Source organism: Giraffa tippelskirchi, chromosome 4, assembly GCF_054371585.1.
Source record: "Giraffa tippelskirchi isolate mGirTip1 chromosome 4, T2T-mGirTip1v1.2.pri, whole genome shotgun sequence".
In the NCBI taxonomy this organism is placed as follows: domain Eukaryota; kingdom Metazoa; phylum Chordata; class Mammalia; order Artiodactyla; family Giraffidae; genus Giraffa; species Giraffa tippelskirchi.
The window spans coordinates 42,681,095-42,706,333 of record NC_137278.1 but is presented as its reverse complement, the minus strand read 5'-3'; the positions used below and the strand labels follow the sequence as shown (position 1 = coordinate 42,706,333).

Here is a 25,239-nt window from a genome sequence, read left to right as displayed (position 1 = left end):
CTACAACCTGGCTCTATCACTCCACTGAATTAAAAAGACTGCAAATGATCTCCTGTGTGTCAAACAAGTGGTCACTATCAGTCTTTCTCTTGCAATACAGTTGCATTTTATGGTACAGTATACAATTTTAAAATATTTCTATGTAAAAATATTAAACTTTCATTAAATGCATAAAAATAGTGCAACTGCCTCCTCCATTAAAAACATTCAAGAACTTCATAACTACAATGCATCCTGGTATTACACTTTAACTGACATACAAAAATATTTCTAGCCATTGTGTATCTTTCACAAGAAACCTGACTGATATTTAATACCAATGACAATTTTCTTGAAACTAATTTTTTAACTTTTGTCTTCTAGATTGTCCTGGCTCCCTGCCTTTCCTTTGTAGTCTCCTTCATAGTTGTCTTTTTCTATGGTTCTTTACATTTTGGTTTTCTCTATCATATCACAACTACATTTCTTGTGATTGCTAACAAATATATTTTTCATTAGACTTAATCCTTCTAAAGTAAAATTGTACTTCTTATCTATGTCTCAATATCTGACACATAGTAGAAGCTTACCAGTATAATACATATTCTCTAAACAATATAGTACAGTGGTTAAGAACACAGCTATGAAATTACATAAAGTTGGTTTCAAATCACAGATCTTCATTTGTACCAAATTCCTTAACCCCTGGAAGCCTCATGCTTCCTCAATATTAAACAAGGTAACAATATCATAGGTTGTTGGGAGAGTAAACGCATATAAAGCACTTGGTCCAATGTTTGGAATCTGGTTAATATTCAATAAATATTTAAAATTATTATAAATTGCCACATACTTTTCAAGTCAACTACTTACTAACTAAGCTGGGAATATTAGTTCTAAGGTTTCCAAGAGGCACTATCAATTAAAAAAATACTAAGCACTCTTACAAAATCAATAAACAATATAAAATTGAAACAGAATGTGTGAAAGAGTACACATACCCCCTGATTTTTTTTCAGGTAAAGCAATCTTTCCATCTGATATAGAATCAACAAGATCCTGAAATTCTGCAGGAACATCAGCTTGCTTCCAGCGCTCATTGTCTAAGAGAAGGCTATTCAAAAGTAAAAAGAAAGATAAACTTTAATAATATTTCAACCTGTCTCCTAGGGTGAAAAGAAAAGGAAAAGCCAAGTGAGTACTTAAGACTTATATATTATAAAAGACTACGTGTATCTTAGTTAAATTCAAGTAGAGCCCATGCAATACAAGGCATTTGAGTTTCTAAAGAGTAGTGGTCATTAGCTGTTGCTAGTACATGAGACTTTTAAAAAGTGCTGAACAGCTTAATAAACTGAGGTCATTCATAAATGGTACAAATAGTTTCAGGAAATATTTCCCTTTTTATATCTCTTAGCCTAGTCAAGAAGAATGGTAAAACATAATTAACTTCACTTTGAGTGGGAAAGCAAAAGTCAGTCTATCAGGATAAGTACTTTCATGGAAATAAACATTCTAACTCCCCTTTCAAAAGCCAAGAAATGGTGATTTTAATTACACAATGTCTATAATTCAAAAGAAAAACAACTGTCAGGGGTTTTAATTGGCCAATCAATGAAGTTTCCTCTTTTAAATATAACTGTGTTTTATAAAGAAAAGGGGGAAAAAATGAACAGAATGGACATGGTAATAATACCTGAGTTTGGTTTTTCTCTCTTCATGAAACCTATTTACAAATTTATTTGCTTGGCTCTGAAGTGCTCCAAGTAATGACATGCTTTTTCTTCCACATATCTGTTCAGTTTCTAAGATGAATGTTTCCATTAATCTGGAAAGTGATATGAATTCCGTGGAATTTAGCTTCTCAAGAAAACCATCCTAAATTTTAAAGACAACATAATATTCATGAGTTAGTATAATACAAAATATGGAATAGCTATAAAACCAACTTATTTTATAACACTTACACTAATTACTAAAAATTATTTTAAGATAATTTTCAATGAAATTTCTCAATATTTTAGTCCCAGAAATCAAGCATTAAAAGTTTAAGATGGCTAAATTTTATTCTGATCCCTTTAAGATAAAGTAACTCAAATAAATTCAGGTCATACTACACAATTTTCATAATACTGGAGAACTACTAATTTTCTTAATAAATTATTAGGTTAGTAATACACATATATATGTACAAAAATAGCATATTAATTTCAAATAATTATTAAGTTAAGTCTTTTAATCATTTATTTGAAATTCAACCTTAAGTTTTACTATTTCTTTTATTTGGATTATTTTACATTTCAACAACTCCCTGAAAGACCACACCAATACCTTATTAAGTGTTAAAAATACAGTATGCATTACGCAGAATATAGGGATAAAAGCAAGGATATATTCTAGATTTTCAAAGCAATTTTACTATGTAAAAAATATCTAAACTTTATCAAAACAAATAACCTTTGCTCTTGACATGAGAAATTTGACGGCTCGATCATGGCATATATCTGAGGCACTATATAATAACTCCTGGATATTATTTGCCAGCTTTCCTAGCTCTAAGTCAGTTAATTTCACATCTTCATTGACCCTGAAAATGACAAAAAGAGATTAAGTCAAGAAAAGTTGTGAACACACTGATCTCCACAGATGACATACCAATAAAAAACAAAAAGCTGTAAAATTTACATTTAAGGGAAAATTCTATTTTGATGTATCACACAGTTTTAATTTTGTGGCAGGGCATCATATAAGCAAGTTCAGATAGTAAAAATAAATTTCTCCCTAATCTTGAATAATCTTCTCTCTCTGCTGTAGTATTTTTAATACTTAATTCAGACTCTGACTGGAAATTCTGCAAAAACTATAGCAAAAAACAAACAAGCAAAACAAAACATTAGATACAAGGTCATAGCTATGGCAGGTTGTGCACAGGATGCCCAGGATGACATAGTGGAAGAAAGAGGAAAGAAATGGAAGGAAGGAACAAACAGGCCCACTTTTTACTTATAATTATGAATGACTATTAACAGTTAGATCAACTGAACTAGTATTTCTTCAGCGTTTATTGTATTTAAGTGCTAGACACTGGAGGGAATATGTTTTCTTAAGGAACTTACGATTAAATAGGAGTATTTATTATAAGTAATGGGGAAACAGTAGAAACAGTGGCTGACTTTATTTTTCTGGGCTCCAAGATCACTGCAGATGGTGATTGCAGCAATGAAATTAAAAGACGCTTACTTCTTGGAAGGAAAGTTATGACCAACCTAGACAGCATATTGAAAAGCAGAGACATTACTTTGTCAGCAAAGGTCCATCTAGTCAAGGCTATGGTTTTTCCAGTGGGCATGTATGGATGTGAGAGTTGGACTATAAAGAAAGCTGAGCGCAGAAGAATTGATGCTTTTGAACTGTGGTGTTGGAGACAACTCTTGAGAGTCCCTTGGACTGCAAAGAGATCCAACCAGTCCATCCTAAAGGAAATCAGTCCTCAATATTCATTGGAAGGACTGATGTTGAAGCTGAAACTCCAATACTTTGGCCACCTGATGTGAAGAGCTGACTCATTTGAAAAGACCTTGATGTTGGGAAAGATTGAGGGCAGGAGGAGAAGGGGACGACAGAGGATGAGATGGTTGCATGGCATCACCGACTCAATGGACATGGGTTTGGGTGGACTCCGGGAGTTGGTGATGGACAGGGAGGCCTGGCGTGCTGCGGTTCACGGGGTCGCAAAGAGTCAGACACGACTGAGCAACTAAACTGAACTGAACTGAATGCATTTATTCCAATTTTGAGGAAGAAATGTGAAGACTTTTTGTCTTTTTATGCATTCCTCCCCCCCTCAAAGCATGTATAAAGAACACTGATTCTGTGCCAAAATTCAGCTTAGTGTTAAAGTGAAGTGCCTTAGCATAATTTTTCTACCTCATGGTTCAGCAGTAAAGAATCTGTCTGCCAATGCAGGAGACGTGGGTTTGTTCCCTGGATTGGGAAGATCCCATGGAGAAGGACATGTCAACCCACTCCAGTATTCTCGCCTGGGAAATACCATGGACAGAGAAGCCTGACAGGCTACTGTCCATGGGGTTGTAAAAGAGTCAGACACGACTTAGTGACCAAAGAACGACAACAACTTTCAAAGACATTTCAAAGAGGATGTGATGTCTATTAATTTGAAGCAAACCACTGGGTTAAGGTATTGAAGAAAGTTATTACCTGCTACCCTTTAAAGTTACGTCATTAAGTTTATTTACTAGTGCTTAAAATAATAGAGGGATTAATATTTTTAAAACACTTTCAGAAACAGTATCTTACTTGGTTCTCACATTCTGAGGCAGACAGATAAAGTCCTACTTAACAGATGAGGATACTGAACCTTGAAAGTTTAAGTGATCTACCCAAGGTCACAAGGTTAAAAGCATAAGACTAGAACCCATAATTAGTCTAATTCTATTTCTAACCTGCTAAGCTTCCTCTATTCCAACATTTACTTCTATAAACGCCCAAGTGCTATTTCAGTATCACTTCCCATAAAGCTGGGAAGTGTGAGCTTCATAAATTAATTTATTTAATTATTTGTAATTTTGCTTTTAAAAAAGATTTTTAAAATTTTAAGTCTGGATCTCTTTACTGTTGACAGGAAAAACAAAAAACAAAAAACTGCTCACAAACATGAACCATGTCTGGTTACATATACAAAAGAGTTGAAAGCAGGATCTCAAAGAGGTATTTGCACACTCATGTTCACAGTAGCACTATTTAGAACAGCTAAGGGATAGAAGCAATCCAAGAGTCCACTGACAGATAAATGGGTAAAATGTGGTATATACCTACAATGGAATATCATACGGCCTCAAAAAAAGATGGAAATTCTGACATGCTACAACATAGATGAAACTTAAAGACATCTCTGTGCTTAGCCTCTCAGTCCTGTCCGACTCTTTGTGACCCAATGGACTATAGCCCACCAGGCTCCTCTGTCCCTGGATTCTCCAGGCAAGAATACTAGAGTGGATTGCCAATTCCTCCTCCAGGGGATAGTCCCTACCCAGCAATCGAACCTGAGTCTCCTGCATTATCAGGCGGGATCTTTACCACTAGCGCCACCTGGGACACCCCTAAAGACATTATGCTAAACAAAGTAAGACAGTCTCAAAAGGACAAGTGTAACCATAAGTGTATGATTCCACTTATATGAAGTACTTAGAGTCACTGAACTCACAGAGATACAAAGTAAAAGGGTAGTTGCCAGGGGATTGGTAGGGTAGGATATAGGGAGTTACTGTTTAATGTGCATAGGGTTTCATATTTGTAAGAAGAAAAAGATCTCGAGACTGGTTGTACAACTGTGTGAATTTATTTACCACTACTGAACTGTGCACTTAGAAATGGCTAGGATGATAAACTGCATGTGTTTTTTTAACCACAATTTAAAATAAAAAAGTTTTTAAAATCTACAATACTTTCTAATCCTATCCATTATTTTTTCTTTCCCATTCTCTGCCTGGGAAATTATTTACTCTTTTGTGCCCATATTTACATTACAATAAACTTACAAAGTTGTAGGTTATTTTGATAATGTAAGAAAACAAGGAAAATCTACCACTAACAAAGATACAAAAATCAGGCATCATTTCTGCATGTACTGTATCTGTGACACAATTACATACTGCAAAAACACTTGACACAGGGAAGAACTAGTTAGGGTTAAATGTATAAATATATTCAATCAATCCATTGCCCCTTTGGCAATGGAAAGTGGGTAGTTTCCAGACATTTATGTACCTATGAAACATAGAAGGAACAATTTATAGATGCTCTGTAATCATGCTATGGGAGCACGTCATTGCGGAAAGCCAGAGAAGGTCTAAAGTGCATAGTGAGCCACAATGGAGGTGGGAGGGGTGGGTTAAAATCTGAGACTGCGTTTGATTTAAAGGAATCTCAAATAGTACGGGCACATTTTCCAGCTATCTTTTAATATCTCTTCTCTCTTCTGCCACAGTAACAGTTTTAGCTATCAAATAACCAACAAGCTATACACTATTTCTCAAGCCTCTCTTACAGCTAGATATAGACATGTGAAAATATTCTAGCCATTAGAATGTGGGATTGCAAATTCTGAATTGTGCTCTTAAATAGAAAGGAAAAATATGAACAAGTTTATGTGACAGTAACAAGAGAGCTAACAAAGCTAAAATACATACAGATTTGTAACATCTAAGGCATCTTGGGAGAACAATAAAAGGTAGGAGAAATTATCAGATATTAAGGCTAATTAAAAAGATATCATAACTAATATAATCTTACTTAATGGTACTAGTGCGAAGAAAGACAACTGAACAAAACAGAGTCTAGAAACAGACTCATTTATATATGAATATTTAATTTAAGGCAAGAGTGGTACTATATAGCAATGGGTAAGACAGTCTTTTCAATAAATGGTGTGAGGTCAAAAATATATCTACATGAGAAAAAAGAAAATAACCTCACACAACACACAAAAATCAATTTCAGATACGCTGCAGATCTAAATGTGCAAGGGTGTGCTCTCTTCGGCAGCACATATACTAAATGTGCAAATCTTCCAGAAAAAAGCAATAGAATATCATCAAAGTCTTAGGGTAGTGAAAGATTTTCTTCAAGAGGACACACAAAAAAACATAAACCATTAAAGGAAAGAATGAATCATAAAATTATATTAAAGTTAAGAACTCTTGTTCACGAAAGACCCCAATAAAAAAGTGAAAAGCCAACCCACAGAGTGGGAGAAGGTATTTGCATCATGGACCAACTGACAAAGGGCTGTGTTGAGACTACATAAAGAACTCCCATAATCAGTAAGAAATAAAAGGTAAATCAAGAGAGAAGTGGGCAAAGGATTTATAGGCACTTCACAAGAGGATGTTCAAACAGCCAGTAAACATATGAAAAGTGTCCTCTTACCAATCATCAGGGAAATAAAAATTTAAACTATTATACCTGTGACATACCAAAATGTTTTACTAACGTGTGAAAGACTGACACCATCAAGATGAATGAAGGTGTGGAGAGACAGGAATGCTTCCACACAGCCGATAGGACTGTAAAGGAGTATAATCACTTTGGGAAATTATTTGGCTTTAGTTAAATTGACTATTCACATACTTTTTCATTCTTAGGTATATATTCAACAGAAATACTTATGACATGTACACCAAAGACATCTATAAGAATAGTCACAACAAACTGAAAATAATCCAAACTTCATCAACAGCAGAATGATAAATACACTGTTGTGCAGTCAGAAAGTGGAACATCTATATACAAATAAACTACTATATGCAACAACTTAGAAAAAAAAATATCACAAATATAATGGGAAATGAATGAAATTAGAGACTAAAGACCATAATTCAATGGTTCCATTTATATAAAAGTTGAAAACCTGGAAAAATCAATAGTTTTAATGGTTTCCTTTGGGAAAAAGTGAAAGCACAGTGGCAATAGGGTGCTGTAATGTTCTGTCTCTTAACTTGAGTGGTGATTACACCAGCATGTTCATTTTGTTATAACAAATTGAGCTGAATGTTGTAACTGGTGCACTCCCCTATATATGTATTACATTCCAACTAAAAAGTCAAAACAAAAAAGTAAGGAGAGTATCAGCCTTTGTCCTCTCCTTCCTGCTACTACAGATGGAAATGAGATGATAAAATTGGAGCAGCCTCGTAAGACACAGGTAGAAGCCACAAAATGAGATGGTAGATTTACCTTCTCAGCTCCAGAAAAAATTTCCTACCTCTTAACTGTTACAGGAGAGAAACAAAATTCTATTAATACATTGCTTAAACTATAAATGCTTTAGCATCTCTTTTAACAGCAGTTTTAGACTGAACCCTAACCAATATATGTGAAAGTATAAGCCTAAACAGAGAAAAAAATACTTTTATTTATAGGTAGTTCAGGGTTTGCTTGATTGATAGTGGGGAGAGGAGGTGTTATAGTTGACTCTACACTATAACTGCAAACTTAATAAGCTCCTAGGCCATAATCTCACTTATATCAAAATGAATAAATATACTGAGTTGCTATTACTCTTAATAATTACAAAATATAAACGATGTTCTCAGACCAGAAAGATTTTTTTGGCTTTATTTCGCTTTTGTTCTTTCTTTTCAAAACACTTAATGGGGTGTATGGGTTAGATGGCAATAATGGATCAGTGTTCTCTTATTTTCACTAGTATACTGCAGTTATTAGAAAGTGTTACTGTATTTAGGAAATATAAGCTGAAGTATTTGGGCCATCAAGTCTGAAATTACTGTCAAATGACTGAGTAAAAATTTTAACATGCGAGACAAAGAAAGGAGAGATGAAAAGAGAGAGAGAAAGGGAGAAAGAGGGCAATGTGATATAGACTTAACTGGGGAAGCAAGGTGAAGGATATACTAGAGGTTTTTGTTTTTGTTTTTTTTAAATAATTCTGGCAACTTTTTGTAAATCTGAAATTATTTCAAAATAAGTTTTAAAAAGTAATATTTAAAAAGACAGTGTGACCCACTTGGAGACTCATGCCTTTGAACAACTGAAAATTGTAAACCTACAAGAGACCCACCTCGAAACAAGGGACACATACAGACTGAAAGTGAAGGGCTGGAAAAAGATATTTCATGCAAATAGAGACCAAAAGAAAGCAGGAGTAGCAATACTCATATCAGATAAAATAGACTTTAAAACAAAGGCGGTGAAAAGAGACAAAGATGGACACTACATAATGATCAAAGGATCAATCCAAGAAGAAGATATAACAATTATAAATATATATGCAACCAACATAGGAGCACCACAATATGTAAGGCAAATGCTAACAAGTATGAAAGGGGAAATTAACAATAACACAATAATAGTGGGAGACTTTAATACCCCACTCACACCTATGGACAGATCAACTAAACAGAAAATGAACAAGGAAACACAAACTTTAAATGATACAATAGACCAGTTAGACCTAATTGATATCTATAGGACATTTCACCCCAAAACAATGAATTTCACTTTTTTCTCAAGTGCACACGGAACCTTCTCCAGAATAGATCACATCCTGGGCCAAAAATCTAGTTTTGGTAAATTCAAAAAAACTGAAACCATTCCAAGCATCTTTTCTGACCACAATGCAGTAAGATTAGATGTCAATTATAAGAGAAAAATAATTAAAAACTCCAACATATGGAGGCTGAACAACACACTGCTGAATGACCAACAAACCACAGAAGAAATCAAAAAAGAAATCAAAATATGCATAGAAACGAACGAAAATGAAAACACAACAACCCAAAACCTATGGGACACGGTAAAAGCAGTGCTAAGGGGAAGATTCATAGCAATACAGGCTCACCTCAAGAAAAAAGAAAAAAGTCAAATAAATAACCTAACTCTACACCTAAAGCAACTAGAAAAGGAAGAAATGAAGAACCCCAGGGTTAATAGAAGGAAAGAAATCTTAAAAATTAGGGCGGAAATAAATGCAAAAGAAACAAAAGAGACCATAGCAAAAACCAACAAAGCCAAAAGCTGGTTCTTTGAGAAGATAAATAAAATTGACAAGCCATTAGCCAGACTCATCAAGAAACAAAGGGAGAAGAATCAAATCAACAAAATTTGAAATGAAAACGGAGAGATCACAACAGACAACACAGAAATACAGAGGATCATTAAAGACTATTATCAGCAACTATATGCAAATAAAATGGACAACTTGGAAGAAATGGATAAATTCTTAGAAAAGTACGACTTCCCAAAACTGAACCAGGAAGAAATAGAAAATCTCAGCAGACCCATCACAAGCACAGAAACTGAAACTATAATCAGAAATCTTCCAGCAAACAAAAGCCCAGGACCAGATGGCTTCACAGCTGAATTCTACCAAAAATTTAGAGAACAGCTAACACCTATCCTACTCAAACTCTTCCAGAAAATTGCAGAGGAAGGTAAACTTCCAAACTCATTCTATGAGGCTACCATCACCCTAATACCAAAACCTGACAGAGATGCTACAAAAAAAGAAAACTACAGGCCAATATCACTGATGAACATAGATGCAAAAATCCTTAACAAAATCCTAGCAAACAGAATCCAACAACATATTAAAAAGACCATACATCATGACCAAGTGGGCTTTATCCCAGGGATGCAAGGATTCTTCAATATCCACAAATCAATCAATGTAATACACCACATAAACAAATTGAAAAATAAAAACTACATGATTATCTCAATAGATGCAGAGAAAGCCTTTGACAAAATTCAACATCCATTTATGATAAAAACCCTCCAAAAAGCAGGACTAGAAGGAACATACCTCAACATAATAAAAGCTACATAGGACAAACCCTCAGCAAACATCCTAAATGGGAAAAAACTGAAGGCATTTCCCGTAAAATCAGGAACAAGACAAGGGTGCCCACTCTCACCACTACTATTTAACATAGTTTTGGAAGTTTTAGCCACAGCAATCAGAGCAAAAAAAAGAAATAAAAGGAATCCAGATTGGAAAAGAAGAAGTAAAACTCTCACTGTTTGCAGATGTCATGATCCTCTACACAGAAAACCCTAAAGACTCCACCAGAAAATTACTAGAGCTGATCAACAAATACAGTAAAGTTGCAAGATATAAAATTAACACACAGAAATCCCTTGCATTCCTATACACTAACAATGAGAAAACAGAAAGAAATTAAGGAAACAATTCCATTCACTATCGCAATGAAAAGAATAAAATACTTAGGAATATATCTAACTAAAGAAACAAAAGACCTATATATAGAAAACTATAAAACACTGGTGAAAGAAATCAAAGAGGACACAAATAGATGGAGAAATATACCGTGTTCATGGATTGGAAGAATCAATATAGTGAAAATGAGTATACTACCCAAAGCAATCTATAGATTCAATGCAATCCTTATCAAGCTTCCAACGGTATTCTTCAGAGAACTAGAACAAATAATTTCACAATTTGTATGGAAATACAGAAAACCTCGAATAGCCAAAGCAATCTTGAGAAAGAAGAATGGAACTGGAGGAATCAACCTGCCTAACCTCAGGCTCTACTACAAAGCCACAGTCATCAAGACAGTATGTGACTGGCACAAGGACAGAAATATAGATCAATGGAACAAAATAGAAAGCCCAGAGATAAATCCACGCACCTATGGACACCTTATCTTTGACAAAGGAGGCAAGGATATACAATGGAGAAAAGACAATCTCTTTAACAAGTGGTGCTGAGAAAACTGGTCAACCACTTGTAAAAGAATGAAACTAGAACATTTTCTAACACCATACACAAAAATAAACTCAAAATGGATTAAAGATCTAAACGTAAGACCAGAAACTATAAAACTCCTAGAGGAAAATATAGGCAAAACACTCTCCGACATAAACCACAGCAGGATCCTCTATGACCCACCTCCCAGAATATTGGAAATAAAAGCAAAAATAAACAAATGGGACCTAATTAAACTTAAAAGCTTTTGCACAACAAAGGAAACTATAAGCAAGGTGAAAAGACAGCCTTTGGGAATGGGAGAAAATAATAGCAAATGAAGCAATGGACAAACAATTAATCTCAAAAATATACAAGCAACTCCTGCAGCTCAATTCCAGAAAAATAAACGACCCAATCAAAAAGTGGGCCAAAGAACTAAACAGACACTTCTCCAAAGAAGACATACAGATGGCTAACAAACACATGAAAAGATGCTCAACATCACTCATTATCAGAGAAATGCAAATCAAAACCACAATGAGGTACCATTTCACGCCCGTCAGAATGGCTGCTATCCAGAAGACTACAAACAATAAATGCTGGAGAGGGTGTGGAGAAAAGGGAACCCTCTTACACTGTTGGTGGGAATGCAAACTAGTACAGCCACTATGGAGAACAGTGTGGAGATTCCTCAAAAAACTGGAAATAGAACTGCCATATGACCCAGCAATCCCACTGCTGGGCATACATACTGAGGAAACCAGACTTGAAAGAGACACGTGTACCCCAATGTTCATCACAGCACTGTTTATAATAGCCAGGACATGGAAGCAGCCTAGATGCCCATCAGCAGATGAATGGATAAGGAAGCTGTGGTACGTGTACACAATGGAATATTACTCAGCCATCAAAAAGAATACATTCGAATCAGTTCTAATGAGGTGGATGAAACTGGAGCCTATTATACAGAGTGAAGTAAGCCAGAAAGTAAAACACCAATACAGTATACTAACACATATATATGGTATTTAGTCAATTGGTAAAGATAACCCTGTATGCGAGACATCAAAAGAGACACAGATAAATAGAACAGTATTATGGACTCTACGGGAGAGGGCGAGGGTGGGATGATATGGGAGAATGGCATGGAAGCATGTAAATTATCATATGTGAAACGAATCACCAGTCCAGGTTCAATGCATGATACAGGGTGCTCGGGGCTGGTGCACCGGGATGAGCTGGAGGGATGGGATGGGGAGGGAGGTGGAAGGGGGGTTCTGGAAGGGGAAAACATGTACACCCATGGTGGATTCATGTCAATGTATGGCAAAACAAATACAATACTGTAAAGTTAAAAAATAGAAAATAAACTAATTTAAGAAAAAAAAATTGTAAACCAAATACATCTTTACTATCCACAAAATACAAAGGTGATACAGTAAAAGAAAGAAACATAACCAAGGAAATACTGACCTGAGTTCCAGGACAGGTTCTGCCACTAATGACTTTAAATAAGCCATCTAAACTCTCCAAATTGAGGGCATTTGATTAAATGGTTTCTTCCTAGACTTAAAATTCTATAATTCTCAATTTTATTTCTAAAACTCATCTCCTTACCTTCCATAAATTTTCAAAAATATATATGTTTCATAAAATTCATTTATTTTTGTTAAATTCCAAAAGACTGAAGTATACATACTTTTTCAATAAACTGAATAATCAGTTTTATTTAAACCATTAATAAAATGATTCAAAGTCTTGTTAATCTGGCAACAGTCACCATACTCACATAATATCCACAGCTCCTGGAGTAACAGATGATGATATCTGCTCTTTGCTGGATGAAGAATCAGTAGTACATTCTGGTTCGGATACAGAATCACTGCTGCAGGGCTCACTATTTGGAGATGCATTTCTTTGAGAGGTAGTATCTATGGCTATAGGTGTTAATTCACTCTCACTGAATGCATCACTTATAAACATGCCTTCATGGATTAAATAAGCCACTTCTGTATCTAGTGAATTATCTTTTGCAGCATTTTTCTGTTGTGAAATCTCTTCCAATTCTCTAGTCCTTTGGTTTTTGTCAAGAACTGAGAGAACAACACTATGAATGATATTTAAGGTTGCCTAGAAGAAAACAGGATACATTTTTAATTGATATAAAATATTTTGTACCCAAGGTTTCAAAAGTGAACTGTGTGTGTATGTTTGAGCATTTTCAAATGAGTCAAGGTCATGCATATCAGAATTTCTATCTTCAATTACACAATAAAGGTGACTGGTGAAAAAAGAACTGCTGAAGAGATGGGTTCCCTAAAGTTTAGGCATAGGGCTACACTTACAAATTAATTTTGTAAATGGCGATCTCCCTAAAACACAGTGCATATTTCTCTCACTTCTTCAATAGGTTACATTGAACATAACTTGCCTGTCAGAGGATTGTATTCATTGATGTGCTTACTTAAAAAGAAAACACAATCCGTATTCCTTACCATATCTACTTTTATATCCATTTCTCCTCATCTCACATCTTTTCTCACTCATTCAGTGTTCTCAAGACATTCTGGTTCTCTTCCTATTCTTTTAAATTTCACTATTTCCATCTCAGTACCTCTGTTGTTTCCTCTGCCAGGAATGCTCTCCACCTTGATGTTTACATACATGTTTCCTTTTCATCACTAAGGTTCTTGCACAAATGTCACTTCCTCAAAGAAGCCTCCTCTAACTCCTACCAGCAATCCTATCCCATTAATCAGTTTTTAAGACATATCAGTTATCACTATCTTTTAATTTTTCAGTTCTAGGTCTCTTGCCATTACAGTGTCAGCTCCATGAGATACTGTATCCTACTGCCTAGAACAGTAAGTACTGTGCACGGAGGAGGTATTTAACAAATACTGAAAGGCAGATGAGTCAAGAGAAAATTTATGTAAATCAATGTCTTCATGGACTACTAAGAAATAAGGAGCTATATTCCTACTTTAACATTCAAGGTTGAACTTTCATAACTTGCCGTCCCTTTCTCAAAATTCTTGATTTCTTTTTCAGGATCTACATGGTTCTAGGGAAGCAGAATCCAAATGTAAGTCTCCAAAGATACGATAAGGGTTTAAGGTGGGCCAATCAGCAAACGAACCACCTGAGCTTAAAGCTAAAGAAGATACATAGAAGACAGACTGAGAGAAACATGGGAACAAAACTAAGGCTGGATAATATCATCAACTTCTCTATTAAACATCTAAAGGTTGACCTACCTATGGATTTTTTTTGTTATATGAACTAATAAATCCCCTTGTTTAAAACACTCTGTGTTTCCTGTTTATTTGGGACTAAATGTACTCTAAGTGAATATTCCATACAGTATTAGACAGAGATTCTGAGCCTTCAAGTCTATGGATACTGCATATCTTCTCTGCTCATCAGTAACTTCTCTATTGTCACAAACCTGCTCCCTGCTACACTATTCCATTGCTGCTTTTAATCCTTCAGTTCAGTTCAGTCTTTTAGTCGTGTCCACTTCTTTGCGACCCCATGAATCACAGCACGCCAGGCCTCCTTGTCCATCACCAACTCCCGGAGTTTACCCAAACTCATGCCCATCGAGTCAGTAGTGCCATCCAGCTACCTCATCCTCTGTCATCCCCTTCTTCTCCTGCCCCAAATTCTTCCCAGCATCAGGGTCTTTTCCAATGAGTCAACTCTTTGCATGAGGTGGCCAAAGTATTGGAGTTTCAGCTTCAACATCAGTCCTGCCAATGAACACCCAGGACTGATCTCCTCTAGGATGGACTGGTTGGATCTTCTTGCAGTCCAATGGACTCTCAAGAGTCTTCTCCAACACCACAGTTCAAAAGCATCAATTCTTCGGCGCTCAGCTTTTTTCACAATCCAACTCTCACATCCATACATGACTACTGGAAAAACCATAGCCTTGACTAGACGGACCTTTGTTGGCAAAGTAATGTCTCTGCTTTTTAATATGCTGTCCAGGTTGGTCATAACCTTCCTTCCAAAAAGTAAGCGTCTTTTAATTTCATGGCTGCAGTCATCATCTGCAGTGATTCTGGAACCCAAAACAGTCTGACACTGTTTGCACGGTTTCCCCATCTATTTCCCATGAAGTGATGGGACCAGATGCCATGATCTCAGTTTTCTGAACATTGAGCTTTAAGCCAACTTTTTCACTCTCCTCTCTCACTTTCATCAAGAGGCTTTTTAGTTCTTCTTCACTTTCTGCCATAAGGGTGGTGTCATCTGCATGTGTGAGGTTATTGATATTTCTCCCAGCAATCTTGATTCCAGCTTGTGCTTCTTCCAGCCCAGAGTTTTTCATGATGTACTCTGCTGTCTTAATCTTTAATATGCTACCTCTCCCATCCTCATTTCTGCCTTTCTTCTTCCTTATCTCTTCTCTCTTGGTGATTTTCTTTCTTAAAAAATTTTCTCATTAAAAAAAATTAAACATAGTCTTTCTCTCCCCCAGCAACTAATCTGCACCTCCCCCATAGGAGTACAGCTATGCAAAACTGAGTCCACCTTCCAGTTTCAGGCTCAGTCCTGCATAGACACCCAATATACTCCCAACCTCCTTGTCATAGGATTAGAAATGAGAAGAAAATCCAGACCCAAACCAACCAGTGCATAGCATTTTTTGACCACAGTGATTGGGTATGTGACCTAAATTAGCCCAATGGATTAAAACAAAGGACTTTCATTTGATGACTGAAGAAGAAAAAATCTTGTTCTAGGAGGTATAATAGTATACAAATGTGGAAGACCTGAAACTGTTATATATAGACATTTTGCTATAATTAGGTTAGTTGCTTTAAAAGTGACGTCAAAAAAGAGGAGGTAGAAATGAAATAAAACAGTGCAACTAATCAAGAAAACAATGACCACACCAAAACTGAAGTCTATCGTTTTTAGACTATTTTAAGTTCCTCAAGCCAATACATTTCTTACATTGTTTAAATTAGTTTGATTTGAACATTTTGCCACTTTTAACTGACAACATCTTAGCTAACACAATAAATTTTCTACATACATTGTATTAGCTGTTCTCTCAGAGGTTCTTTTTCACTGTTTTCACCATATCTACAAGTTTTAAAGGTTTGTGATTATTTTTTTTCCAAATCCAGAATCATTCTTGTTTAAGAATGCCAGAAGATTTCACAACACATAACAGATTCAACAGTAGGGTAAAGCAACTATACTCCAATAAAAAATTTCAAAATAATAATAATAAAAATAAAGTGCTCAGAAGAGTGCCTGGCACAAAGTAACTACCTAATAAATGCATTAAAAAAAAAAGTAGGTACATAATTTACTTTCTGAACTTTCCTACTGCAGCAATTTATAGTTAAGTCCATGTTTAAATACCAGAACAACTAAAATAAATTTTTCCAGTCTTGAGAATAGTGAATGAAATAATCTGGTCACCATATTGATAAGTCTCTAAAATGATAGTCCAGAACCGTCTATGTAACAAATTGAAAATCTAAGAGTTAAAAATTTCTTGAAAAGACTGTCAAGCTGCATTTAAGGATTATTTTCTTTTTCAGCTATACAAATCATTCTAAACTATGGGGTATAAACAATAAACAAAAATTCTAATAGAAATTCAAAATACAATTAATGCCCCCAAATAAACATACACACTTGTGGTCAATTAATCTACAATAAAGAATACAAGAATATACAACGGAGAAAAGACAATCTCTTCAACAAGTGGTACTAAGAAAACAAGCTACATGTGAAATAATGAAATCAGAACACTCTCCAACACCATCTACAAAAATAAACTCAAAATTAATTAAAGAACTAAATGTAAGACCAGATACTATAAAACTCCTAGAGGAAAACACAGGCAGAATGCTCTTTGACATAAATTGCAGCAATATTTTTGTGGAGCTGACTCCTAGAGTTATGGAAATAAAAACAATAATAAACAAATGGGACCTAATTAAACTTAAAAGCTTTTGCACAGCAAAGGAAACCACAAACAAAATGAAAAGACTGGGAGAAAATATTTGAAAATGATGTGACCTACAAGGAATTAATTTCCAAAATACACAAACAGCTTATATAGGTCAATAAAAATTAAAAAAAAAACACCAAATCAAAAAATGGGCAGATCTAGACAGTTCTCCAAAGAAGACACACAGACAGCCAAAAGGCACATGAAAAGATGCTTGATACTGCTAATTATTAGAGAAATACTATCCATAACCACAATGAGGTATCACCTCACACTGATCAGAATGGCCATCTTCAAAAAGTATACAAATAATAAATGCTGGAGAGGATGTGGAGAAAAAGGTTCCTTCTGACACCATTGGTGGGAATGTAAATTGGTACAGCCACTATGGAAAACAGTATGGAAGTTCCTTAAAAAACTAAAAATAGAGTTATCCTATGATCCAATGATCCCACTCCTGGGCATATATCTGGAGAAAACTCTAATTAGAAGAGATGTATGCAACCCAATATTCATAGCAGTACTATTTACAATAGCCAAGACATGGAAATGTTCACTGACAGATAATGGTAAAAAGATGTGGTAAATATACACAATGGAATATTATTCAGCCATAAAAAGAATGAAAAATGCCATCCATCCATGCAGCAACATGGATAGATCTAGAAATTATCATACTAAGTGAAGTAAGTTAAATACAGAAACACAATACCACATACCACACGATGTCACTTATAGGTAGAATCCAAAAAAAAAAAAGAGAGATACAAATACACTCATTTACAAAGAAAAAATAGACTCACAGACATAGAACAAGCTCATGGTTAAGAAAGGGCAGAGCAGGGGATGGATAAATTAGGAGTCTGGGATTAGCAGATACAAACTACATAAAACAGGTAAACCGTGGTCCTACTGTATAGCATAGGGAACTATATTCAACATCCTGTAATAAACTATAATGGAAAAGACTATAAAATGAATACATGTAACTGAATAACTGAATCACTTTTCTGTATACCAGAAACTAATACAACACTGTAAGTCAACTATACTTCAATTACAAAAATGTAATGACTCTTTTTGAAGAAAACTTAAGGAAAAAAGAAAAGAATGAATAACAAGTTTAAATTACACATAATTCTACTATCTAAAGATAACCACAAAAAGACAAGCTGTCTCTGGTCTATGCAGATGAAGAGGTAAAAAAAAAAAAAGTTTTTAACATAGCTAAGAGCATGCTACATAAATAGGTCTCTGTCTTGCTTCTTCACTTAATGTTATAATGTATGCATTTTCTTCAATCATTAAAAATCCTTGCCTGCATGACATTCTGTACTAGTGAGTATACTAGGCATAACTAATTTTACCATTTCTATGTTAGACATCAGAGTTCTTTCCGATTTGTAGTTACTTAAAAATCTTCATTAAAAATGAAGTTTCTAATATTATGTTTCAGTGAAATCATGCCCTAGAATGAATCACAAACTTTTCTAAAGAAAAATTACTGTATTTAAAAATCAAACATCATCTTCAAAGATGTTTTACAACAATATTAGTTTAAGTGGCCTAAATGTGAAAATGAGAAGCTACAATTAGGACAAATCACTGTTTTCATACAGCACATACATTAAATAGTAATTTGGCTTAGTTTAACTGATACAGAATCTAAAAGTAAGATGGCTATTTTAAAAATTACTGGCAAAAAGTTGGCCAACTCCAATTATGCAATGTAGGAGTTCTATAATATCCAGAGGTGTGTGATGAAGTCATGATGGAAATGTAAGAAAAAGTGAAAACATGGCCTTATACTGTACAATTCACAGATACAGGTTTGATATCTATCACTATAAATAGATAAGGTCAACATTTTGGAAGGAGTCTAAATTAAATGCAATGAATCACATTTTATAAAAACTTTTTCCATTTCAACCAGAAAGCTTATATATGTGATGTAGAGCATCATCCCAATTTTAATAAGAAAGTCATATTATAGATAAATACCTAAGTCCCCCGGATCATTTTTAATATGAAACTCAGGAGGTACCAGGGATCTTGACTAGAACATAAACGCAATATTGACACCTGATAATTCAAAGAATATCACATTTCACTAACAGCCTCTTATACTCAGTAATTCCTATGGACTGTCTTATTAAAACAGTTATGACATGCTGGTAATCCCAACAAACATATATTATAGTCTATGACATCTTTTCTCCCGAAAAATGCTGTGTGACATGTTCTTTTCCTTATAATGATTGGATTAAAATTAACTGGCTTGACCACAAAGTAATTAAATGTAATGCATGATACATGATTGGATCCCAGGTTTAAAAATGAAATAAAAACCTGCAATAAAGAACATTAGTGGAGTAATGTAAATATGAATCGTATGTTAAAAATATTATGGTATCAGCATAATATTAATATTAAATTCCTAGGAAACTTAAGTGTTATGGGATAGATTTTTGACTGTTTCACAATATTTTAACTATAGATAATCTAGATAGATTCAAGCATAACAAAATCACAAAAGGAAATATTACTGTATAATATTTAATGCCAAGTAAGCATATTTCAAAATGAAATAAATCATCCAGAATTATAAAAAAAAAGTTACCAAAATACTCTGAAGCACTTCAAATCTTATTTAAAACAAAGCTCCTTTAGAAAAATTGCAAAAATAAAAAATTTTGTTTTATTCAAATTTTTGTGTCTAGAAAGCTGACAATTTTAGGTATATTCTGGACAAACTGATAAATCACATAGCTTACCTTAACTCTCTGTAGGAAAACTGTAAACTTGGAGAAAATATCCGTTAGTAAATCAAACCACTGAGGAAAATTCAACATTCTCATCTGATCTGCAAGCCTAGAAAAAAAATTCAAACATAAATAATGACTGTCTTGCGGACAGTATGATGTCATCTACAAGTTGGAGGAAACTACACTGAATACTATCTAGTAACAAAAGAATAAAATGCAATTTAATCTAGAATTATACAATAGAGATAAAGAAGTCAATTACTAAACAACTCTTTGTTTAAATATCTCTAAGACATCCAGATGTTCAAGCTGGTTTTAGAAAAGGCAGAGGAACCAGAGATCAAATTGCCAACATCTGCTGGATCATCGAAAAAGCAAGAGAGTTTCAGAAAAACATCTATTTCTGCTTTATTGACTATGCCAAAGCCTTTGACTGTGTGGATCACAATAAACTGTGGAAAATTCTGAAAGAGATGGGAATACCAGACCATCTGACCTGTCTCCTGAGAAACCTGTATGCAGGTCAGGAAGCAACAGTTAGAACTGGACATGGAACAACAGACTGGTTCCAAATAGGAAAAGGAGTATGTCAAGGCTGTATATTGTCACCCTGCTTATTTAACTTATATGCAGAGTACATCACGAGAAACGCTGGGCTGGAAGAAACACAAGCTGGAATCAAGATTGCCGGGAGAAATATCAATAACCTCAGATATGCGGATGACACCCACCCTTATGGCAGAAAGTGAAGAAGAACTAAAGAGGCTCTTGATGAAAGTGAAAGAGGAGAGTGAAAAAGTTGGCTTAAAGCTCAACATTCAGAAAACTAAGATCATGGCATCGGGTCCCATCACTTCATGGGAAATAGATGCGGAAACAGTGTCAGACTTTATTTTGGGGGGCTCCAAAATCACTGCTGATGGTGATTGCAGCCATGAAATTAAAAGACGCTTACTCCTTGGAAGGAAGGTTATGGCCAACCCAGATAGCATATTTGAAAGCAGAGACATTACTTTGCCAACAAAGGTCCGTCTAGTCAAGGCTATGGTTTTTCCAGTGGTCATGTATGGATGTCAGAGTTGGACGGTGAAGAAAGCTGAGTGCCGAAGAATTGATGCTTTTGAACTGTGGTGTTGGAGAAGACTCTTGAGAGTCCCTTGGACTGCAAGGAGATCCAACCAGTCCATTCTAAAGGAGATCAGTCCTGGGTGTTCATTGGAAGGACTGATGCTGAAGCTGAAACTCCAATACTTTGGCCACCTCAGGCGAACAGTTGACTCACTGGAAAAGACCCTAATGCTGGGAAGGATTGCGGGCAGGAGGAGAAGAGGATGACAGAGTATGAGATGGTTGGATGGCATCACCGACGTGATGGGTTTGGGTAAACTCCGGGAGTTGGTGATGGACAGGGAGGCCTGGCGTGCTGCGATTCATGGGGTTGCAAAGAGTCGGACACGACTGAGTGACTGAACTGAACTGAACTGACTGAAGACATCTTTATCATGTATTAATTCCACGTGAACATGCTTTGTGATCATTCGTTGTAAAGGGATAGAGAAATAAACTAATTTAGGTTAAATGTGGAAAAGATATATGCTGGAATAAAAATGAGAAACATAACAGCTCCCCTAAAAAACTTAATAACCTATTTTTCTAACTACAAACTAAAGTACTTTTCTATATATGAAGGGTAACATGGCATAGTGGCTAAGAGTATGGGCTCTTGAGCCACAGAGTCTTGGTTCAAGATACAGCCCTGCCACTTAACTAGTTGTGTGACTCTGGCCAAGTGACTTAGTGAGTGAAAGTCGCTCAGTCATGTCCAACTCTTTTTCGACCCCATGGATGACAGCATGCCAGGCTACTCTGTCCATGGGGATTCTCCAGGCAAGAATACTGGAGTGGGTTGCCATTTCCTTCTCCAGGGGATCTTCCCAACCCAGGGATTGAACCCACGTCTCCTGCATTACAGGCAGATTTTTTACTACTGAGCCACCAGGAAGTCCCTATGGAAAAAGTGATAGAAGCTACCACATATGGTAGATGTGAGTATTAAATGAGTCAATAAGTACTCAGGACAATGCACAGTGAATAAAAAAATGCTATGTATTAGCCAATATTTATATCTAGAATGTTATATATATATATATATATATACACATATACATATACTAAATATTAGTATAATACATAAAAGTATAGCCAAGATTTTTATAGCTGACATCAATCAACTTTTAAAATAAAAAACAGAATTCCATAAAGATATTTCAGAGCACTGCAATGACTTATTACTCTAAATTTTTAATTAATGGTGCTACACTTAGGACTTTATTCTCAAAAGGTACTCCTATACATTTGAGATATAGGATGTTCTCTAAGTTAAGAAAATTCCATATGGAAGAAAAAAATTAAAAACTGACTCTCCATATATATAGGACCTTTAGCAAAGGTCCAATAACTTAATTTTTCCAACTACTAGTGATTCTTGCTTTATTAGGATTGCTTCAACTAATTCTGAACCTGAGCTTTCCCTAGGTAAGTGTGCAAATTAAAATTCCACAATCCTCATTCTATGAACTTGACCCAGAGAAGTTTTACAGTTGTCCATATTACTATTCATATCTTAGACCAGTTAATAAAATTTACATATGTATATGAACAAGGAATTCCTAGTCATAAAATACTTATCACTATTTTTCTCAAAGTAGAAGAATAGGAATTTCAAGGGAAAACAAAGAATTACAGACATGGGCAATTCTAAATCATGCATTCAAACTTCTCAAAGCTAACTGCATTTTAATTACATGGCTAAACAAATTTAGCACTGCTATTCTTCTTCAATTTTCACCCTCCATATCTATGTACATCTCCACCCTCTCTCAGCCGTGGGAGGCTGGCCTGTGGGCTTGGCCAGTGAGGAGCCCTAAAAAGACTGAAAGGAGGAAAGGTGCTGATAGTTCCATCTCTGTCCCAGGGTGGTTACCCCAGGATGACTGGTCCCCTCCACTGAACACCAATCCAACTACAAGATTATTCTAACTACTTACATTGTTTTCTCTTCTGAATTCTATTAACGGCTCTCTTTGTCCCTTAAAGGTAATGCACTATCACTTGTGATTTTCCCATACTCTGCCCACACTTTAGCAAATAATTCCTTAACTAAATCCTCTTTATTCTAATGTGTTATCTTTTCCCTGACTGGTAACCCCAACTTAATATTTATACTTACTTCAAAACAACATCTGTGTCTATATCTTCTATTTGTGAAACTTTATTAATCACACACTGCAAAATTTAAGGAAAAAAATTTGATTAGCATCTTTAGAATTGTAAGTACTACATGTTCATTTGTTTACTAATAAGGGCCTCAATGACTATGATAATCATTTTACCAAACCTCTCTCTTGTCTCTTACAAATTGAAGCAGTACCCTTACCCTATTAAATAATTATTCCAGGGAATTCTTAAACTGTACTAATTAAAATTTCCTACTGTTTAAAACTGTTCAAAGTTACACACATAAACAAACATACAACATATGCACACAAAAAATCCCCATAGAACTATAATTCTTAGGAACATGCTTTAAGCCTCATACTAAAATTCCAAAAGAAATTCACTTTGGAGGTCACACTTCCTCATAATATATGCAGAAGTTTAAAGTTTTAAAAAAATAAATGCTCAGACTTAGATAAGTCTAGCAATTAAAACAGCAGTTTTTAAAAACTGTTTAAAATATACATACAGAAAACTGAACAAATTATATTTATAGCTCAGTATTTTTTACAAGTGGAGTACACCTATTTAAACAGAACTCAGATTATGAAATTGAACATTACCAGTCATCCCCTCTCTTATTCCTCTCCTGGTCACTACTTCCTCCCCAAAGACATTACTATCCTGATTTCTAACATCATAGACTAATTTTGCCCATGTTTGAATTTTTAGGTCAGTGGAATCATACAGTGTGTACTCTTCTATGTCTGGCTTCCTTGGCTCCACACTATGTATGTGAATATCCATGTTGTTTGTTCTATGTAATTTATTCATTCTCATTGCTGTTATAGTATTCAGTGATGTAAATATGCTACAATTTTATTTACTTTTCCTACTGATGAAAAAATTGGGGTTTTTCCAGTTCTTTTTTTTTATTGCAAATATGCTGCCATGAAATGCTTGTGCTGTTTTGGTGGTCTATGTACAAATTTCTGATGGGTAAATTACCTAGAAATAGAATTGCTAAATCATAAGATATGTGTATATTTAGTTCTTGCTTGTTTTATTTAAACACTAAAAACTAAAAAATGTACATTTAATCTAACGACGATGATCAGTTACGCCTAACAAATACATTCAAAATTGTTCTTTTTCAAATACAGAAAAACTAAAGTTCAGTGAATGAGATTTATTTGAAAAGTCAAAACAAAAATCAGAGAATACTAAAAAAAAAAACCAATAGATTTTAGTTTACAATGATAATTTCTTCGAGTTCAGGGTAAGAAGAAATGCTGGTGTAAGTATATACTTTTGGTAAAATCTTTTTTAGTTAAAAAAAAAAAAGCAATTCAACTCCATGCATCAAACAGTTTAAGAATACTTTTCACTCTCTGACCAACAATTCTACTTCAGGAATCAGTTATAAAAAAAAAGTCTTAAATATGAAAAAACTAAACAAACAAAACTTTATACCAAAGTTGTTTGTCACAGTGATCTTTATACTACCAAACAGAAAATGCCCTAAATATTTAACACAGAGGAAAGGTTAAAGAGGTTTAAGTAACAGGATGCTGATGGAATTTTATATAACCTTTAAAAGCGATCTTTCTGAAGGCCTATGAGGATATGTTTATGTTACGATTCAAACTGAAATATCTGTACAATTCAAAATTATATATACAGTATGACAGCACCAATGAAAAACACCAGTAACAACTTACACTTTTAAACAGTCAAATGATAACCTTTTTGACTAGCTGGGCTATATTTTTCTTTATTCTAGTTTTCTATATTTAAAATTTTTAAATAAATGAGAAAATATTATGATATTGCATATATTATTACAAGATCATGTAAAAATAAACTTCATAAAAGATTCTAGACCAAAATTTATAAAATAAAAAAGTACAATTACCTGTTTAATGATATTCTTTGCTGTAATAATCATTTCTTCACTATATATTTCTAAAAAATTAAGTTTTCTTTGTTTTAAAAGTCCAAATACAAGAGAGATTAGTCTTTCCTATTGAAACAAAAGGGTATACAAT

At 34.6% G+C, this 25,239-nt stretch overlaps 1 protein-coding gene across 14 annotated transcripts in view; it reads right to left on the bottom strand.

Annotated features, from left to right (window-relative positions):
- Nucleotides 1-25,239, bottom strand: part of VPS54 (VPS54 subunit of GARP complex) — a 101,157-nt gene that overhangs the window by 24,094 nt on the left and 51,824 nt on the right. For all 14 annotated transcript variants that reach the window (XM_081588341.1, XM_081588355.1, XM_081588348.1 and 11 more), the window contains 7 exons: nt 25,107-25,214; nt 23,205-23,260; nt 19,985-20,081; nt 13,020-13,360; nt 2,437-2,566; nt 1,676-1,857; nt 981-1,093 (listed from right to left, as the gene is read on the bottom strand). In XM_081588341.1, coding sequence (XP_081444467.1) covers nt 981-1,093; nt 1,676-1,857; nt 2,437-2,566; nt 13,020-13,360; nt 19,985-20,081; nt 23,205-23,260; nt 25,107-25,214 — 1,027 coding nt within the window. The remainder of the gene's footprint in view (nt 1-980; nt 1,094-1,675; nt 1,858-2,436; nt 2,567-13,019; nt 13,361-19,984; nt 20,082-23,204; nt 23,261-25,106; nt 25,215-25,239) is intronic.